Source organism: Diabrotica virgifera, chromosome 9 (genome assembly GCF_917563875.1).
Source record: "Diabrotica virgifera virgifera chromosome 9, PGI_DIABVI_V3a".
Classification (NCBI taxonomy): domain Eukaryota; kingdom Metazoa; phylum Arthropoda; class Insecta; order Coleoptera; family Chrysomelidae; genus Diabrotica; species Diabrotica virgifera.
In genome coordinates this window covers 196,532,442-196,553,052 of record NC_065451.1, presented here as the reverse complement: position 1 = coordinate 196,553,052, position 20,611 = coordinate 196,532,442, and the positions used below count along the sequence as shown (strand labels likewise).

The 20,611-nt window shown below is 36.7% G+C and overlaps 1 protein-coding gene across 4 annotated transcripts in view; it reads left to right on the top strand.

The window, feature by feature from the left end:
* Positions 1-20,611, top strand: part of LOC126891999 (transient receptor potential cation channel subfamily A member 1) — a 313,637-nt gene that overhangs the window by 274,697 nt on the left and 18,329 nt on the right. For all 4 annotated transcript variants that reach the window (XM_050661383.1, XM_050661382.1, XM_050661384.1 and 1 more), the window contains 6 exons: positions 3,369-3,538; positions 4,934-5,078; positions 5,142-5,240; positions 7,740-7,958; positions 10,271-10,699; positions 19,106-19,387. In XM_050661383.1, the coding sequence (XP_050517340.1) occupies positions 3,369-3,538; positions 4,934-5,078; positions 5,142-5,240; positions 7,740-7,958; positions 10,271-10,699; positions 19,106-19,387 (1,344 nt within the window). The remainder of the gene's footprint in view (positions 1-3,368; positions 3,539-4,933; positions 5,079-5,141; positions 5,241-7,739; positions 7,959-10,270; positions 10,700-19,105; positions 19,388-20,611) is intronic.

Sequence of the window (20,611 nt, the reverse complement as noted above, 5' to 3'; positions counted from 1 at the left end):
ACTGTGGTCTGGCCAATGGATACTGACATATTAGCCTCGCCATATGTATTAATTAGCTCACCAGTCGCTGTTCCAAGCTTTACTGTTGCAGGTGATAATTTATTATGGTCTCGTACTACATCTGGACGTGCGATAGTTCTCGTTGCACCTGTATCCACCAAAAATGATCTACATCTATTACTGATACGACCTTCGATGTATAAGTTGTGGATTCCACCGGAGGACGTAAGGTTGACAGTTACTATGGGGGCTCTAGTTCTCGAGGTCGGCAGTTGCCCCTTGGTGTCGACCCGCTCTAGTTTTCCGACGGCTGTACGATCTTCTTACAATTACGACGAATGTGGCCTACGTCTCCACAATTCCAACATCTAGGCTCGCGTCTCTTTGGCATCTGATTACTTAATACTCTCCGTATAATTTCCTCCAGACGTTCATCGTTGTGTTCGTCACTTTCTTCAATGGTTCTTACTCTATGGCCTCGTGAAGTTTGACTAGCCGTTTCGTGTTCCAATGCAATAGCAAGTGCTTCATCTAAAACTTTCGGTCTTGCTAGTCGTAAAGCTTTCTGTAGTTCATTATCTTTCAGCCCATTGACGAAGGTATCTACTGCAATTTCTTCTAAAACGCTGTCTGGCACCTCTGGATAAGCCAACCGCACCACACGAGCCACATCTGCTTCAAATTCTTGCAGATTCTCACTTGCTCGTTGACTTCTACTTCGCAGTTGTGCTTTGTATACTTGTTGTAGATGGGCATCTCCATAGCGTTTTTCTAGACGAGTGAACAAGGTCTGGTAACAATTTTCTTGACCCTTGGGAATTGACCTTAATATATCTGCAGCATCACCTCGTAAAGCAGCAGTCAAGGAAACAGCCTTTTTCTGTTCGGTCCAATGATTGGCGGTCGCAATAGCTTCAAATTGTCTAAGATATATGGACCAAGAGGACTTTCCATCGAATGGTGGTAATTTGAATCTCATATTATGCGACGTTTCGTCTCTCGGTAGTTCATCTTTCACTACAGGATCTAACGCTGCTGCATTAACTGATGGTTGTACTTTTGTATCGGTTATCATGCTCTCTAGTTGTTTGATCTTTTCTTCTACGGTCTCTACACTTTTCTGCATCTTATCGAATGTTCTAGAAACTTCTTCAAATTTCTCGTCATTCTGTCTACAAACGTCTTTAATTACTTGAGAAACACTTTCAAATTTCTCGTCGCTTTTTCTAGAAGTTTCATCGATCTTTTGAGAAACACTTTCAAATTTCTCGTTGTTCTGTCTACTAACTTCTTCGAGTTTTTCGTTGTTCTTTCTAGAAGTTTCATCGATCTTTTGAGAAAGACTTAGACTTATCTTAGACGTTTCATCGATCTTTTGAGAAACACTTTCGAATTTCGATAAGATCGCTTGTTCTGCTGACTGGAAGTGGAACGTCTTTGGGTCATCTCCATTCTTCTTGAGGACCTCCTCGAGTCGTGCTTTCAGGACTTTCTTGGACCCACTGGCATCTTGCTCGTACTCTTCTAATTGTTCACGGAGCTGTTTTAGCGAAAGTTCTTCTAGCAACATCTTTAGTCGGCACACACGTACTTTTCAAAATGTCTTTTAAAAGTCTTTCCGAATACCGAACAATTAACGCACTCCGATTATTCCCGACGAATAAAGTTCAAAAGTCTTTTTTTCACTTTTCATTTATTTACACTCCACACCGTTAACACCACTGTAGCGGTTATTTGTGTAATTACTTCTAATTACAATAAAACTAGCGGTTCGTAATTTATATACGACTTTATTTTTTATTTATACAAGTTTACTTTACAAACTTTAGCTTAAGACTAACTCTATTTACAAATATGTCCTATTTATATATGCGATACAGATATTCCAGAAATATCTATATATCTCCAGCTATGTCCATGTGACCGCTTGCACGTCATCGGCGCTGCATCGGCGTATCTCAAAACATCGATAGTGTTCTGTCTGTCCGGAGACGGGAGCTGGTATACGAGGGTAGGTCAATAATTATTTTGTTACAATATCAAAGTGGTTTTAGGCCTGGTCGATCAACAACAGGCCAGATCTTTGTGCTAAGGCAAATACTCGAAAAAACCAATGAATTCAATATCGACACATACCATCTTTTCGCAGATTTTAAATCGGCCTGTGATAGTGTCCTAAGAAAAAAATTGTATAGCCATGGATGAATTCCACATCCCTGATAAACTGATAAGATTGGTTAAGGTTACGCTACAATGCGTAAAGTCGTTTGCAAAGTCGAAATACAGGGCTAACAATCACAGGCGTTTGAAACAAATGTTGGGCTGCGACAGGGAGATACGCTGGCGTGTCTCCACTTCAACATAGCTCTAGAAAAGGCGGTCGGAGATGCCCGAATAGACAACAGAGGAAATATTTTTAATAAATCATCCCAAATTTTGGCCTATGCAGATGACGTGGACCTAGTTGCCCGCACAACACGCAAACTAGAAGAAATGTATACCACCTTCTCAAATCCTCAAAAAATATGGGCCTGAAAGTAAACAGGGAGAAAACTAAGATGATGGCATCAACACCCAACAATAGAGCCAGAAACATCGGTCACTAATTCACTATTGATAACTTTACCTTTGAAGTGGTGGACAAATTCACATACTTAGGCTCCCTCATCAGCAAGGAGAATGTCATGACGGAAGAAATCAAGTGAAGGATAATCCTAGCGAACAAATGCTATTTTGGACTGAGTAGACATATGAGAAGCAGAAAGCCAAAAAACAAAAATAACCATATGCAAAACCCTTATACAACTAGTTTTGACATATGGATCGGAGACATGGACCATCTCTAAGACAGATGAAAATCTCCTGCTTATATTTGAACGAAGGATCCTAAGAGGAATATTCGGTGGCTTCTGTGAAAATGATGTTTGGAGGAGGAGGTACAACTACGAGGTATACCACAGATATAAACATATATTTGGTGGTAAAGACGTAGTATCTCTTATAAGAATAGGAAGACTAAGATGGGCAGGACATCTAGCAAGATCACAGCATAACAACCCTCCTAGAAGAATCCTTATGTCACAACCTGTGGGAAGTAGAAATAGGGGTAGGCCAAAACTTAGAGGAAAGGATGGTAAAGATGAAGATGGGAGAAAAATAGGGGCAGCAAACTGGCAACGGTTGGCAATGAATAGGACTGACTGGCGTCGATAGGCAATGGATAGGACCGACTTGGGAAAGTCGAGGCTCTTTCATAGGGCTGTAGCACCATTGATGATGATGAACAACTTATATTAGCCATCAAACTTTATCAATATTGTCACAGTTTTTTTTATACTATTCGAGTAAAATATTTATTTTTCTTTCAGAACACTGCATTACATCTAGCAACTATGGAGAACCAACCCAATGCTATTGCGTTTCTATTATCAGTCGGTTGTAAACTGCTGTACAATCAAATGGATATGAATGCTATCGACTATGCTATTTACTATAAGTTTCCAGAAGCAGCTCTAGCGATGGTAACTCACGAGGACAGGTAAAATGGATATTAAAAGAGTCGACAATAAATCTGATGTCTATAAACTGTTAAGCTCTTTATATGCTCTTTACATCCCTCCGTCTTTTTCTGGAACGACACACTGATCTCCTACCGTCTGGTCTCTCAAAACACACTAGCTTTCACAGTCTGTCTTCCTCTGATGTTACCACATGGCCTGCCCACTTCATCCAGTTAACTTTTATAAGTCCGACGATGTTTTCAGTACCATACAGAGTCACCAATTCAGCATTGCGGCGCCTTCTCCACTTTCCTCTCAATTCATCTCTTTGGAGGCCAAATATCATTCTGAGAACCTTCCTTTCAAATACCAGCAGATTATTCATGCTGATGTAGAGTCCATGTTTCACTTCCATATGTAACAACTAAGTGAATAATTGGCATGTATAGTCTTAATTTAGATAGTCCTTTTTATAAATCATTAAGCATATAAATACGTCACAGTTGACATCTTGACACTATTCTAGTGTCATACTAGAAGAGTGTCATAGAGTGTTTATACAGTAAATGATTCCTCTCTAGTGCTAAAGCCTTTTCTAAATCCCAGCTGATTTTCTGTTATTCTATCGTCTAGATTTTTATAGATGTTTATGTATTACTCGCAAGAAGACTTTTAAAACATGTTTTAGGGCTTTTTCAATTTCCCCTTTTATAATAATTGTATAGCGACACGCTTCATTTATTATTTTTTTAATTGCTAATTTTAAATATTAACTTTCTTTTCTAACGAAAATAATATGGGTCATTTAAAATGCACATGTGTTTCGCTCCTAAAATACAAAACCAGATTGTATAAAATTAATGTTTTTTTCTGGGAAACAAATTCCCCATTAAATAGTTATCTTATCAGACCTTATGTCAATAAATCACTTTTTAAATGCATTCGAAGACGCTTCTTAAAACTACAGAAAGGGTCTCAGCTTTTAAAACGCCAGATTTAGTTATTTATCTCCTTTTCTAGCCATATTGTAGAACCACATACATGATGACATAATAGTTTTGTGATCTCGGCCAGTATCGTCGCAGCGGGTACGCAGTTCAGTCACACCCTCGCAAAAATAACAAACCCTTAAGAGATATAAACGAAACACGCTTGTTTACCCAAAATAAATGTTCGTTGTTTTTACACTTATTTTAATTCCGTTTAATTGATTCCGTCAACACACCAACGGAACAATTGTAAGTCGATTTCTACCTCTTGCTTCTATTGTCTCCAGTCTTTCGTCGTCTTTAAAGAGTTTTTTATATTTACTTCCCATCTATTTGTTTTCTCTACACTTTCAATTATTATTTTGTTGATTGTGTCCATTATATTTCCAATAATAATTTTTTAAGTATCCAAGTCATGTACGTAATTTTTGTTAATATTTTCAGGGCTGAAGAAATTTTAAACTTAAAATCTAGTAAACACCCTTGTGTAACACTGGCTCTAATCGCTTCAATGCCGAGAGTATTTGAGGCAGTCCAAGATAAATGCATAACAAAAGCAAATTGCAAGAAGGACTCAAAATCCTTTTATGTAAGGAATTATAATGCAATAGGTTAAGAAAAAAATCAATCAAATTCAATATTTTATTTGCAGATTAAATATAGCTTCAATAGTTTGCAATGTTCAATTACTACTCCTGACACAGAAGAAGATAAACCTGCCCCAAAAAGAGAGCCACTGCCAGCATTAAACGTAAGTATAGTAATTTTGAAGTTTCTTTTTACGATTTGCTATTTTAAAACACAGTAATAATTCACTTAATCCCTGAACTCATCTAGAATTACAACAATTGGTGTCAGGAGTAAAGTGGGATTAAGAGAATTTGTATGGTGAAAACAAGAAGCGAGACGATGGAAGAAATTAGAGACATGATTGCCGCCATGGAAAAACGTCGGCAAGAAGAAAAAGAAGCAGAAAATTTACGTCGTCAGGAAGACCGAGAGTTGCTCGTGACACTTACCTCAAAAATAGAGACTTCAAAAGTGAGTAGAGAAGATATGAAAAGAGAAATCGAAGAGACAAAAGAAGATATGAAAAAAGAAATCGAAGAGACAAAAGAAGACATGATTAAAGAGATTGAAGTAACAAGAGGCTTAGTATAAAAAAGGTAGGATGAGGTAACGAGAACTTTTGAAAATATCCGCCTAGAAATTGAAAAGTCCCAGAAACTGAGAGTTGAAGGTAAACCAGAAGTGATTTGTTCCCCTGTCAATGTAATAATTAAGCCTCCTACATTTGACGGCAAAATCTTCTGACCAGTGTATAGAAGACAATTCGAAGCTGCTGCACAAAATAATGGATGGACAAATGAACGGAAGGCAACTGCTCTCATATTAGCACTTGGAGGTAAGGCTGTAGAAATCCTCCAAAACATTCCAGAGGACGCACAAAAGAAATTTGAGACTGTCGTATCGGCTCTAGAACTAAGATACGGCAGCCAATATTTAAAGCAAGTATACCAGAGCCAACTAAAAGTGCGTATCCAAGGCTCCAACGAATCTGTGCAAGAATACGGAGCAGAAGTAGAAAAGATGGCACGACTCGCTTGGCCTGAAGCCCCTGAAGAGTTTCTACACCAGTTTACCATCCAATGTTTCCTTGATGGCCTGCGCGATGTAGACCTCCAGCAGACATTACGACTAGGAAGAGGACGCTACCAAATATTGAAGGACGCTATTGTCGCAGCATTGGAGTACGAAGCCGTGAAGAATGTGTCCCGCCATCAACGCAAAGTCCATCAAATAAGAGGTGTTGCTGAAGTGGAAGAAGGCGATCTAAATACGTTGCCCCAGGTATTGGCCTCCCAATTCGAGAAATATCTTGGCCCAATAGCTGAATATTTTAAGCAAAAACGTCAGGGGCGCCCAAAGTGTTATAATTGTGGATTGTTCGGCCACCTTCAACGTAATTGCAGACAACGTACAAGATCAGAGGACAGTAGGCAACCTCCACAATATCAACGCAATGCGGAAAACTAAAAGAAGTCAACTTCAAGGGGCGCACGTTGTCTGACCTGTCCCGAGCCCATCAATTGGAGAATCAACAATTTATCACGCGTCCTTCTCGAGGATGAAAATCAAATACTGCTCCGCGAAGAAGGGCTTAATTTCAGACCATCAATGTCCTATTTGTGCGACAAATTTACTAAGATTTGCGAATCGATGATAAAAACTGTTGTTGGCCTTTGCTGATGATCTAGATTCTAGATGCAGTCGCCCATTCTTCAAGAGACGTAAGAGAGGTGTTTTCATAACCAGAGCAGGAAATTGGTAATCTGGGTCTTCGAATAAATAAATAAAAGACGAAATACATGTTAATATCCAAGAGTCCAACACCAAAAGTTAGGCAGAACATTCCTATGAATGACCACAACTTCGAAGCAATAAAAGAGTTTTAATATCTTATAACAGATGACAGTCACATAGAAAAAGTGGTCTCGGCAAGAATAGCTGCGGAGTATAGAGCAGTATACTCCCTTTCATCGTTATTAAGGTCTAAGCTCCTAAAAATATAATCTAAATTGACACTGTATAGAACATATAGCTGAGGCGAAGACTCACCCCGAGTTGTAAAAGCAGTCAAGAAACTCAACTGGAACGTTGATATTCAAAACAATCTAAAGTATGAAGTTGAAAAGATTCAGATCCACTCTCTCTTCAACAGTTGCGTCCTAGGAACCTGGAGAGCTTAAATATCCTCGACAAAGACATTCTTAAGATGAACTGTCACACGTAAGGAATGTATTCACTGGCCCTTTCAGCTAATCTTCTAGGTGAAAAACTGTCTTGATCAGTATTTTGACAGTCTAGAAACTATACCTCTTAAATACCGTAGGTAACAATCTGCAAAGCCAAACAAGCGGATTCAAGAATTGTTCCCAATGGCTTGTATATCTGGTAACCTGTTTATGAAGACTTCTTTGAGCAGCACAAATATTGGGTAACCACCACTATTCTATCCTATCTCGAGTCTTAAGCAAGCATCACGACACTTCTTCTTCTTTCAGTACCCTGTTCGATTATCGAATGTTGGCGATCATATTGGCACTAATAACTTTGTTTACAGCAGCTCTAAACAGATTAGAGGTAGTCTGTTGATACCACTCCCGGAGATTTTAGAGCCATGATGTTCTTCCTGAAGGTTACAAACTAGAAAATAGAAACTTAATCTATTATTGTGTATCTTTTTTAGGCAATGGTTACACATGGAAGAGTAGAACTACTTGCTCATCCTCTGAGTCAAAAATATTTACAAATGAAATGGAACTCTTACGGAAAATACTTTCATTTAGCTAACGTTACATTTTACAGCGTATTTCTGGGTTTTATAACAGGATTTGCTTCACAATTAATGCAACAGGATTCAGACGTTGTAACTCCACTTGCTAACACAACGAATATGAGTCATGCAGTAAGTATTAGTAGAGTTATACTATTCAGTGTTACTTTAATATCTTCTTCTTCTTTTAATAAGACTATGTCGTGTTTCTTTTGTTAAAGTCTCTGCTGCGATCTGGAGCTCCAGCTCTCGTACCATCGTTTTTGGGTCTTTCTACTGTCGCTTGGAGTTGGGAATCTGTGTCTTACGATCCCATTTCGCCATACGATCAGGATCCATCCGATATACGTGACCTCTCCACATGCGTCGTCGTGCTCTTGTCCATCGCACTAATTCTAGAACGCCTTGCTCTCTCAATGTGTCTTCGTTTCTATCTCTGTGTGTGATACCTATTATGGATCTTAGGGTTTTCATCTCTGTTGATCTCAATATTTGTTTGGTCTTTGTTGTCTCAGCCTTTGTTTCAGCTGCGTATATCAGTACTAGTCTAAAGGCATGTATCCATTATGTTGGTGCTCCGTGCTCCGTGTAACCGCTCCACATAATGGATACGGTGGTGCTTCTGGAGCGGTGCTCACCAACGTAATGGATACATGTGCCTTTGCACTTGTTTGTAAATGCGGACTTTGCTTTTCATGCTCGTATATTTATTCCGTCAGATGATATCGCTCAGGAATCCAGATATTCTAGCTGCTTTCGTTGCCTGCTAGTTTGTTTCATGTCACAGATGCCTGTCGCTAGATATTTCCACACCCAGGTATCGACAATCCATTACCTGTTCGATTACATTGTCTTCTTCTTCTTCATGTACCATGTCCTTTCAGAACGGTGGTTACCATCACAGCTATCTTAATTTTATTTACTGCCACCCTAAATAGCATGCTTGTATCAACACCCTACCAATCTCGCAAGTTCTTCAACCATGAGGTTCTTCTTCGTCCTGGACAGCTTTCTTTGCTTGATGCTTTTTGTGATCTCAGTAGTCTTGCTGAGACGTTCTAGTATTATGGAGTTTCGAATCTTCTCCACCCAGGAAACTTTTAAAATTCTTCTATAGCACCACATTTCGAAAACCTCAAGGCGACTTAGATCGATTTTATTCACAGTCCAGGACTCGACACCATAAAGTAAGACCGAGAACACGTAGCAGCGAAGTAGGCGGATCCTCAATGCCAATTTTAGGTCTCTGTTACATAACACCTTGGACATCCTTCTAAAAGCGGCTCTAGCCTGCTCAGATCCAGACCTGCCTCCCTACAACTCTCAACGACACTATCAAGTAGTGTTTGCACATCTTCTTGACTAGAAGCTAAGAGTACTGTATCGTCCGCATATCGCAAATTATTGATGACTTCACCGTTTACAAGTATTCCTTCTTGTTTTTCAGAAATTACTTTTCTGAAAATTCTTTCGGAGTAAACGTTGAAAAGCAGGGGTGACAAGAGGCATCCCTGCCGTACTCCTCTTTTAATATTAAGAGCCTGTATTTCCACACCATCTACTAACACTGTAGTTGTCTGATTCCAATATAAATTTGCAATTATTCGAACATCTCTGCCGTCCAAGCCAATGTCTTTTAGAGCTTCGATCAATATAGAGTGCTTAACACGATCAAATGCCTTTTTAAAGTCAATAAAACAACAGTATATGTCTACAAATATATCTCGACATCTTTAAGCAAGTACGTTCATTCCAAACAGTGCCTCTCTCGTTTCAAACCCGTTACGGAAACCAAACTGTGTGTCATCCAGGTATTCCTCGCATTTATTGTAGATACGACCATGTATTATCTTCAGAAAAATTTTCAATATGTGGTTTAACAAACTGATGGTTCTATAATCAGCACAGGTTTTTGCTGCTGTCTTCTTAGGTAGAGCTATAAACAGTGAATTAGACCAACCATTAGGTAGTTGTCCGCTGGTATAAATGGTATTGAAAAACGAAGTTATAGCCTCTAAAACATTGTCATCCACTACTAATTTACATCTAATGGGGTACTTGGATATGTATTACCATAGATTGGAATTTCTCTGTTGATAGTCTGAGGTTATATTATACTGTTCGGCGGTTATTTTAAATTTTTGTAGTATTCGTTGTAAATCGTCTTCGTTTAAGATGCTATTAAGATGGCATCTTTTGCGTAGCAGCGTATTCTCATGGTTCGGTTACCCATTATGTATCCGTCATTTTGTTAACACTAGCTATAACTTCATCTATTATCAAATTAACGAGACATTGGCTGAGGCTGTCACCTTCTCTAATTCCGCCATTGATTTTGATTTCTTCCGTGAGCCCATGTATGCACGTAAAATTGTATATTTATAGGCATAACATATTTTATTCTTAACATAAATTGTGTATATTTACTAATCACTATATTGTAGGAATACGTAGAGCACCAAAAGAAACTTATTCTAGCAATCAGAATCAGTCCAATGATGTACATCAGTGCCTTAGCAATTCTCGTCTACATAGGCATCAACATCTTCAGAGAATCCCTTCAGCTTTACCAACAAAAATTCCTCTACTGCATGGATCCCATCAACTTGGTGACGTGGTTGCTGTACATGTCGGCACTTATCATGGTTCTGCCCATATTTGGAGGAGTTATGTATGACTTGCAGTTTTCCTGCGCTTCAATGACTGTGTTTTTGAGCTGGTTCAATCTCTTACTGTTGTTACAACGATTCGATCAAGTTGGTATCTATGTGGTGATGTTTTTGGAGATCCTGCAGACCCTCATTAAGGTACTGATGGTGTTTTCGATACTTATCATCGCTTTTGGATTGGCTTTCTACATTTTGCTCTCGAGGGTAAGTACTGTGATGTTGTTGCTTTTCTATTGAAGTGAATACTTCTTATCGCTCGGTAGATGATTTTGCCCGAAAAATATTTAGCGTGACGCGAAATATTGAGACGCGTGCAGTAGCCTTTTATAGTAATATTCATAATATACATACTGTTATAATCTGCTTTCTCTTACTTTTATAATAATTAGTATATTTATTTAATTAATTAGTCAATTGTCGCAAATCATACATAAAAATTAAGAAAAATTTCAGGGTGCCTTTTTATCATACAAAAAAATAACTAAATTATCTTATGTTTTACTTATCCTTTCTCGTGGCTTCAGTATCTCTTAGTTGATCCTTATCGGGATAAAATAGGAAAAGGAAATTAATAGAAATACCAAAAATAAGCATATACAAATATCTTTTATTATCAAAAGCAATACTCTGAAAATCTATCAATTAAATCCTGTGGGCATAACTGTCCCAATAAAACTTTTACTACATAAATTAATTTTAATTCAACAAATATTTATCGGTTTGTTCCCGATACTATTGATAAAACAAGCTAAACAAACAAATTTAGATATTCGTAAAACTACTTATACTTCCTATTAAATTTTTGATATATTTGAATCTTAGTTCATATTATGCTTTTATAAAAAATTTAACTTCTGAACATAAAGAAAATCTATCACATAAATTATTGACTGACCTTTTGATTCACACACAATGATGTCTCCTCTTGACCCAAACAGCTCTTCCTTGTTGATTATGTTAGGCTACCATCAAAGCCCTCTCCGTTCTCAGCATCAATCCAACAGCATACCAGCAACTAATTCTCCAAAACACGAACCAGGCCTCTTTTGACCAGTAATCGTAAAAAAAACTCCAAAATTCTCTCCTCTCTTTCTCACAATAATATTCTCTCCCATGGACTTTACAGAATCAAAGAGGTATTTCTTCTCAATTTGATCTGTCTCTCGTTCCACTTTTCAGCTACACTATCCACTATCTAACAACCACTGGTACTTGCTTCTGAACTATTCACAAAACTTTGACTGCTCTTCTCGGATGCCGGTGACATAATCCTCTCCTTTTCCACACTATCTGAACATTCAACCTTCTCTCGTCCCCATTTCAATTTGCTAAGCCAATCAGAAACATTTCTCTCTCCACATTCTTCTTTTTTCATTCGAAAAACCCATGCATTTTCCAAACAAATACTTCTACTCATGATAATTACTTTTCGGGAATTCTACAAATTTACTTGGGGCTTGAACAAAGAGACTTAAAATTCCAACTTTCTCTACATTTATTGTCTAAATAAATTAATTACCTGTGGCTTTTTTCCTAGTACGTAACAAAACAACCGTTTTAAAGTTATAATCCCGAGACACATTGTCTAGTCACATCTTTATTTACTAATGTCTTTAATTCTTCAGGGAAAAACTCATTAAGGATAAAACCACTGCTTAAAAGCTAACTATCAAATTTATGTGCCCGCGTTATATTAAAAAAATAAAAATTTTATTCTATCTTTGATTGACAAAATGATACACAATAATACGTAGAAACTTATTTTAAGGATAAAATGGAAAAAAAAATTAAAAAATAGTAATAAAACCAGGTACTTTAAATATAGAAGCATATCTGTGCTTAATATGGCGTACAAAATGTTATCGAACACCTATTAAGTAGGCTAACACCGTTTGTAGAAAATTTCATAGGAGAATACCAAGCCGGATTCAGAAAAAATAAATCGACCATAGACCAGATCTGAAAGGGAATTCAATATATAATATTGGATTTAAAAGACCCACAACATATTCGCAGATTACAGAAAAGTGTAAGAAAACATTAAAAGGAATCAGATGTAAGATGTAAATGGTAGAACTTTCAATTCCAAAATAACTTATCCACCTCGTTAAGATATGTGTAAATAGCTATAGATTCAGAGTATGGATAGGTAACAAACTCCCAGAATCGTTTGAAATAAACAGTTACCTCTCCTTTTTAATATAATCCTAGAGAAAGTAGTAAGAACATCACAAATTAGCACAGAACTTCTGACACTAAAGTAACAAAAATTATTGCTACTATGTAGCACAAACTATTGATATTGACATTTAGCCCAGTAAATGAACGGGAAATTCGGCGATACCGTGTAATTTTCAGGGGCAACTCCGAATTGCATAAAAATTTGGATTTAGGTTCTACTTACCCTCCACTTCAAAGTTGAAATTGTGCCGTTGGTTGCTTTTACTTGGGGGGTGACAGTCACCCCTTCTCGGGGGTGAATAAACATATGTTCAAGATAAGATGGATTAATTGACTGATTTTAAGCAACTTTTGTTCTATAGAGTTTTTTATGTAAGTCAATATTTTTCGAGTTATTTGCCATTGAAAATGTTGATTTTTCGACAAAAAAACTACGTTTTCAGGCAGTTTTTCGCAAATAACTCAAAAATTAAATATTTTATCGAAAAAAATATTCTTAGCAAAAGTGTAGCTTATAAAAAACGCAAAAAATGGTGTATCAGTAAAGTCTATCAATCAAATAAAAACAAAGTTGTAGCTCATGAAAAATACGTTCCTATTCGTCTAGGTCCAAATCGAATATTTCAAGGTGAAATCACCGAAAAATTAAGCACTTTTCGGGAACAACCCATTTAAACTTTTTTAAAGTGCTTATAAAAAGCTTTGTTTTAATTGTTAACAAAAGTTTTACCATTAAAAATAAGCGAGTTATGCTTAAAATAAAATTGGCCCTCTTTTTTTTTGGAAAAAAATCATGAAAATCTTTCCGTCTTTAGCTCTCCAAATGAAATTAATCGCTATCGCTTTACAAACAATTTACTTACCTGTCTATTTTTTATATGATCTGTCAGTCTCACCGGTTTAAAGTGTTTATTTTTGAAAGGGTTATAATTGAGAAAGCTTGAATGGGTCACTAATCACGAGTGTATGTAAATTTTGAACAGCCATATCTTAACCAATTTTTGTCTTAGGGAGAAACAAAAGAAACTAGCATATTTATAATACCAAAACCTACATTTTTTTACTCTTTAAGATTTTTCTTATCACTAATACTTTTTAAGTTATTTTGAAAAAATTAAATTTTTCAAAAATTTTTAGAAAATTTTTTTTAATATAAAACCAAATATTTTTAAAAATAAGCACTTCAAACCAATCAAACTTACAGATCATATAAACAATACACATACATTTAAAATAGATGGTAAAGCCAAACGATTAATTTAATTTAGGGTGCTAAATAGAAGGAGGTTTTCACAATTTTTTTACCAAAAAAAGGGGCCAACTTTTTTTTCAGTGTAACTCGTTTATTTTTGATGCTGTAAACTTTTGTAAAAAAAACAAATAATAAGCTTTTTTTCGATACTTTAATAATGTTAATAAGGTTTTCCCGAAAAACGCTTCTTTCTTCGGTGATTTCGCGTTGAATTATTCGATTTGGAATTAGACGAATAAGAACGTATTTTTCTTGAGCTACAACTTTGCTTCTACTCAATTTGTAGATTTTACTGGTACACCATTTTTTTCGTTTTTTTTTTATAGGCTACACTTTGGCTAAAAATATTTTTTTCGATAAAATATTTACTTTTTGAGTTATTTGGGAAGAACGGTCTGAAAACGTAGTTTTTTGTCGAAAAATCAACATTTTAAATCGCGAATAACTAGCAAAGTATTGACTTACGTAAAAAACTTTATAGAACAAAAGGTGCTTAAAATAAGTCAATTTATTCATTTCCGGTCTTATTTTAACACCCTCAGCGCCAGTGTATCCTTTTAGATACACACTGTCCTCAACGCTGTGTACCGCAAAAGATACACATGGTTCGTTGTGTTCGATCTGTTGTGTCTCCTAAAAGAACACAGTTTCTTCAGTTTTTATATGTAGAGAATAATGTTATGGCCTAAGCCAATTTCCTGGTATAACTGGGTTTGGCCTAAGACATGAAAGATAGGTTGTATGTAACTAGAAATTCTTATGAAAAATGTTATTGCAGTACATAACTATTTGAACCCATTTTTGCAATAATCAGTTAATATTTAGATATTATTATTGTTTTTATTATTTATATACTCAAATGTGTTAAAAAAATTATATTTATTCTGAATGAAAGAACAAAAATATACGAATTCTTAAAATAAAAATAAAGATATAATATGTATAAAACTAGAAAAAATTGATTTTATATTTAGTGTGCTGCATTATAACATTTTTTACAAATAATGATGTCATACACAGAACACTTGGTGTTTACTTGAGACGCTCTCACAATTTTTCCTTCGGCATTTTTTACTCCTTTCCTTCCGTATTTCTTGTAACACTCCGAACAACGCCCTCTGATTTTCTTGCCATCTTGGACATTTGTCACTAGATGATGCACATCTTGTTTTATGGTTCCAGATGGGCCAGCAATGTTTTGTGTAGAACATTTTACAACCATTGAAGTTAGAACATGTTCACGAAATTCCGTTATAGTAAGCTTCTTACGGATAGTGTTCTGGTTATACAGGAAATGAGCATTGACCAAACTCGTCCCCCAAATAATTTCGAACATAAATTTTCTGTACCATTTCGTGCACCGCCGTAATGCAGAGGAATACGTAGCCATTTGATCACTAACATCAATGGACGACTTACCATCGTTATAGTCAAAAATACATATTGGTTTCTGAATAGTTCGTCCCGTTCGACTTTCATTAGGGAGCGTTTTCAATGCCGAGGACTTTGTTGACAACATTCGAACATCTCTCTTATCACGCCATTTCAAAACAACAATCCCGTCATCTGTTTGTTTGGCTGAGAAATCTCCTCGTCTTAGTTTGGCACACATCACGTCTTTTGGCATGTATTTCCTGTTTGCTCTAATTGTCCCCACCAAATGGGTGTTGTTCTTCCTCAGTCGATAAGACAGAGGTATACTGGTATAATAACTGTCAGTATATAATGTTCTACCACCGCCCAAGAGATCTTTGGCTAAAATCATAACTGTATTTTCTGACACTTCGGATTCAGTGTTTTTCGATTTGCCGCAATAAACCAGAAGGTTCCATGTATAACCTTTTTCAGTACAAAGTTAAAAAATTTTGATGCCATACTTTGCGGCCTTGTATGGGATATACTGCCGGAAGAGCAACCTGCCTCTCCAAGCAACTAGAGACTCATCAACACAAATTTTCTCTCCCGGGGTAAAAACCTTCTGATAGTTACTGATAAACATATCGATAACTTCGCGAACTTTATACAATCTATCTTCTTTGTTTCAAGTTTCATTATCAGCAAAGTGTATAAATTTGAGAATAATTTCAAAGCGATTTCTGGCCATCACTGTGCGTGCTAAAGGTATATTGTATAATATATGGCTTTTCCCATAATGTTGTATAGAAGGCAGCTTCACCAAACCCATCCAACCAATAAGTGCTAAGAAGGAACGTATTTCCTCGACAGTTACTGGTTTCCACCCATGTAGTCGTGATTGATCAGAAATATCTGTGGACAAAAGATATTGCGTTGCATACAAGTTATCTTCGTTATAATGTCAGGAGTCACAAATAATCCAAAGTAATCTATGGGGTCGGCATCTGCTAGAATTCCTGCATAAATTTCTTTCATACCGGACAACGGTACTGTAACTTCAATAGCCGGGGGATCATCGTGAGTGGGCATGTGCCAAGACATATTTTGTATCTTTTGTTTTACCCATTCAGTTTCTGAATATATCTGATTATCTTCATCCTGCCGTTGAGAATTTTGGCCATCCAGATTAGGTTCTGCAGAAGAATGGTGTCGCTTTCTGGAAGTTGACAACTGAATTACATTGGTCACTGTCATCGGTGTTGCTATCATTGCTTGAATCTAAATCCGGTTCAAAGTCTCCATCATTGTCAGAGTCGTCACTTGAGAAATAATACATCTTAATCAAAGTCTACTAAATCAGTAAAAGCACAACTACAGTACTTTACACGTACACAATGACACTATTTTGTTCGTAGAATTGTTTTTTTACTTTCCAGCACTATTGTTTTTATCGAATTGTTTATCTTTATAGGCGAACACTCGTTTTTGTAGAATGGTTAATGTTCTAAGCAAAGAAGTTGGTCAGTCAGAACCCGAAAAGAAATAAAAATATATTAAAAACAAGTTGTGTATCTTTTTTGATACATAAATATGGCCCTTACGCGAAAGTCTTCGAAAAACTTTATGCTAGGCCAGTGTATCGAAAATGATACACACTTGAAAAATACAAAAATAAACTGCAAATAAATAAAAAAATTACTTCAGTCGCCCTAAAATAACATAAAAAACTCTATTCATTCAAAAAAACATTTTGGCCCAGAACGAAATTTTTGTGAACTAGCCGTGGCGCTGAGGGTGTTAAACACGCGTTTGTCACCCCCCGAGAAGGGGTAAATGTCACCCCCCAAGTAAAATCAACCCACGGCACAAATTCAACTTTGAAGTGGAGGGTAAGTAGAACCTAAATCCAAATTTTCATGCAATTCGGAGTTGCCCCTGGAAATTACACTCCAAAACGGTCATTTATTGGGCTAATTGTGGGAAACACAGTCAACAATGTGAAAAAAGAATTCAATAATTTAGAGATAGAGCCAAAAAAATGGTCTGAGGGTCAATGAAGAGAAAACAAACTATATGTGCATTAACAGACAAAAGAGACGAGACAGAATAGGGCAAAATGTTACAATAGACCCATATAACTCTGAAAGAGTCATCATCATCATGATGATGATGAGCGGTAGCGCTACAACCCTGGGTGGGTCCTGGCTGACTGTACAACTTTCTTCCAATGTCTTCGGTCTTCCATCAACCTAGGGTCAAATGGAATGTTCGTTTTCCGGAGATCTGCTTGAATGTTATCTCTACATCGCATTCTGGGACGTCCGAGTGGTCTTTTGCCTGTAGGAATCTCCTCCCATACCAGTTTTACAAGTCTTTCGTTATGAAGTCTGTGACAAGTCCAATTTCTTGGACAATATCGGTGTCATTGTATAGTGCTTTTAATTCGATTTTGGTTCTGATCCTATACTGGTTTGTGTTAATGTCGTGGTGAGGTCCGAAAATTTTTCTAAGTATTTTTAGTTCAAAACATCTGAGCTTTTCTTCGTTTGATTCTGAAAGAGTGGAGAGTTTTAAATAAATAAATAAAAGGCACCCGTTTTATACCGCTAACGTGGCTTTGGGATTATAGCAGGGTAGTCTGCTATATGTAGGGCCTACGGTATACAATGAAGGTAACAAGGCTAGTGCTACGCTTTAACCACCTATTATTACCCCTGGTTTTACCCAAGGTACTCATTTTATTCAGGCTGAGTCGACGTTGGGGCCTATAGACATTTTAAAAATGTCTAGTTGTTCTTGCCGGCGCTAGGATTTGAACTCCGGCCTACCAGCACTCGAGCCAAGCATACTAATTCCTGAGCTACGCCGGCCCGAGTTTTAAATGTCTAGGAGCAAAAATCACCGCAGATAACGATATCACGGAAGAGATAAAAGGAAGAATTCAGCAGCAAACAGATGTATGATTATATTGGTACTTACGTATTGCTGTGAGACGTAGTCACTGACAAATGCAAAGGAAAGAAAACTTCCACGGGAAAAAATTTTCCTGTAGTTGGCTGTATACCATATATTACAAAAACGATAAAATTCTTTAAAAAAGGTATATTGTTAAAATCAGAACATTTGCTACATCACAGAACAGAACTAGTTTTCGATCAAATGACCGATCTTCATCAGTGTTTACGTAAATCTAACATGCTAACCACCAAAGTAAAAAATATATGGGTAAAAACCCTTTACAATTGATCCGTCATAGAAACATAGAAGTAAGATGTGAAATTAAACATGTATGGTTAAAATATACAATGTTTCATGCTCTAATAGGTACCATTGAGCTCGAATCTAACTTGTTCACATCATGACTGTATGGTGGCAAGTGACTTGTCATAGTCAGAATATGGTCAGATATAAGAATAATGCGGCTACCCAATGACCCAACTCTCATGGACGACCGTTCAAGATGGAAGCGAGTTATGCAGTCGGCCAAGACATGCCCCTAGTTGTAGTGCTTCAAGAAGAAGAAGAATAAAAATAAAATGACGTTTAAAAAACATAATTTTATTTGATTACCTATAGTTTTATTGTAGTATCTCGAGAACGACTGGATCAATTTGGTTAATAATGTATGGTGGTATTATAAAAAATATTAACAATTCAGTAACAAGCAGACATAAAATTGTATTCACCCACATAGTATAGTAATACCGCGCTGTAAGAAGTAGTCACTTCTGTCGCCACTCCCCAATTACCACGCGCCGTTTTTTTTTCTCAGAATATTATTAAAAGAGAATTACAAAACTTTAAGTAAAATCTTATTTTAGGGTGAACACCTCTCATTCAAAACGATCCCGATGTCTTTAGTCCGGACATTCTCCATGATGCTGGGAGAGATCGATTTCTTAGGCACCTACGTTAAGCCGTACTATTTGACCAATGACGGACAAGACAGGTCATTTCTACCGTTTCCTATTCCAGCATTTATGATACTGGGATTGTTTATGGTCCTCATGCCGATCCTGTTGATGAATCTGCTCATCGGTTTGGCTGTTGGAGATATTGAGTCTGTAAGAAGAAATGCTCAACTCAAAAGATTAGCTATGCAGGTAATTATATGTATTTTTAAAATTAAAGACAGTTTATGTTTCCTTTCGATACAGAGACGATACACAATCTCCGGACAGATGTTTCTGTCTTACGACGTCATCGGTGGAGCTGCGTACACACCTCTGAAGCAAAGCGAAACCAAACTGTCTATTTAAGTGGAATTTCAAAAATAGTTTAAAATCCACTTTTACGACGCTGTAGCGACGTCTCTTAAAGAAAAGAGAAAAGTGCCAGATACAAAATTCACTATTAAACTAATAGTAAATAATTATTTAAATCAGAAACTTCTCTTATTGGAACTCCTTTCTGGTAACATCCTGAATCTCCGACTTTTACAATTTAAATTGTCTTCAAATTCAATCAAATTCAAATTGTGACACCTTTTTCACACGTTTTATTGGCTGGTAATATATTAGAGTTGATTGATTCAACGCAGAAAAGAACATAAAACTAGATACGGAACAAACGATGAATACAGAGCGTTATCGAGAGAAATCAGAAAACAGTGCCGCAAAGATAAAGCTGATTACATCTCTCAAATATGCAGAGAGATAGAGGAACATGGCTGTCGAAATGAACTGAGGGACTTATTCCAGAAGATCAAACTCCTTACCAGAGAATTTAAACCTCAAACGTGGTCTGTAATAGATAAGGAAGGTAATTTAAAGACCGATACTGATGAAATATTGGAAACATGGCGAAACTACTGTGGCGAGCTATATAAAAATAACGAGGTATCAGCAGAAAATCAGTGGCCTTCTGACTACCCTAGAGAACCTACTATCTTACTCGCTGAAGTGAAAGATGCAATTAAATCACTAAAGAGAAATAAATCCCCAGGCATTGATTCAATACCATGTGAAATACTACAGTTACTAGGTGACAAAGGATTACATATCATCCATTCTATCTGTGTCGCTGTTTGGAATTCAGGTAAATGGCCATCTGATTGGTGTACCTCAATTTATATCCCACTACACAAAAAAGGAACTACTACCAGATGTGAAAACTACCGCACACTGTCTCTAATAACACATGCTAGTAAAATATTGTTGCATATCATCAAAAACAGATTAAAAACCTATCTACATTAGCAAATACCTCAGGAACAAGCGGGGTTTGTAAAGGGTAAAGGTACAAGGCAACAAATCCTGAACCTGAGACAACTCATTGAAAAGTCTAGAGAGTTTCAAGTACCTATGATTATATGCTTCGTTGACTAC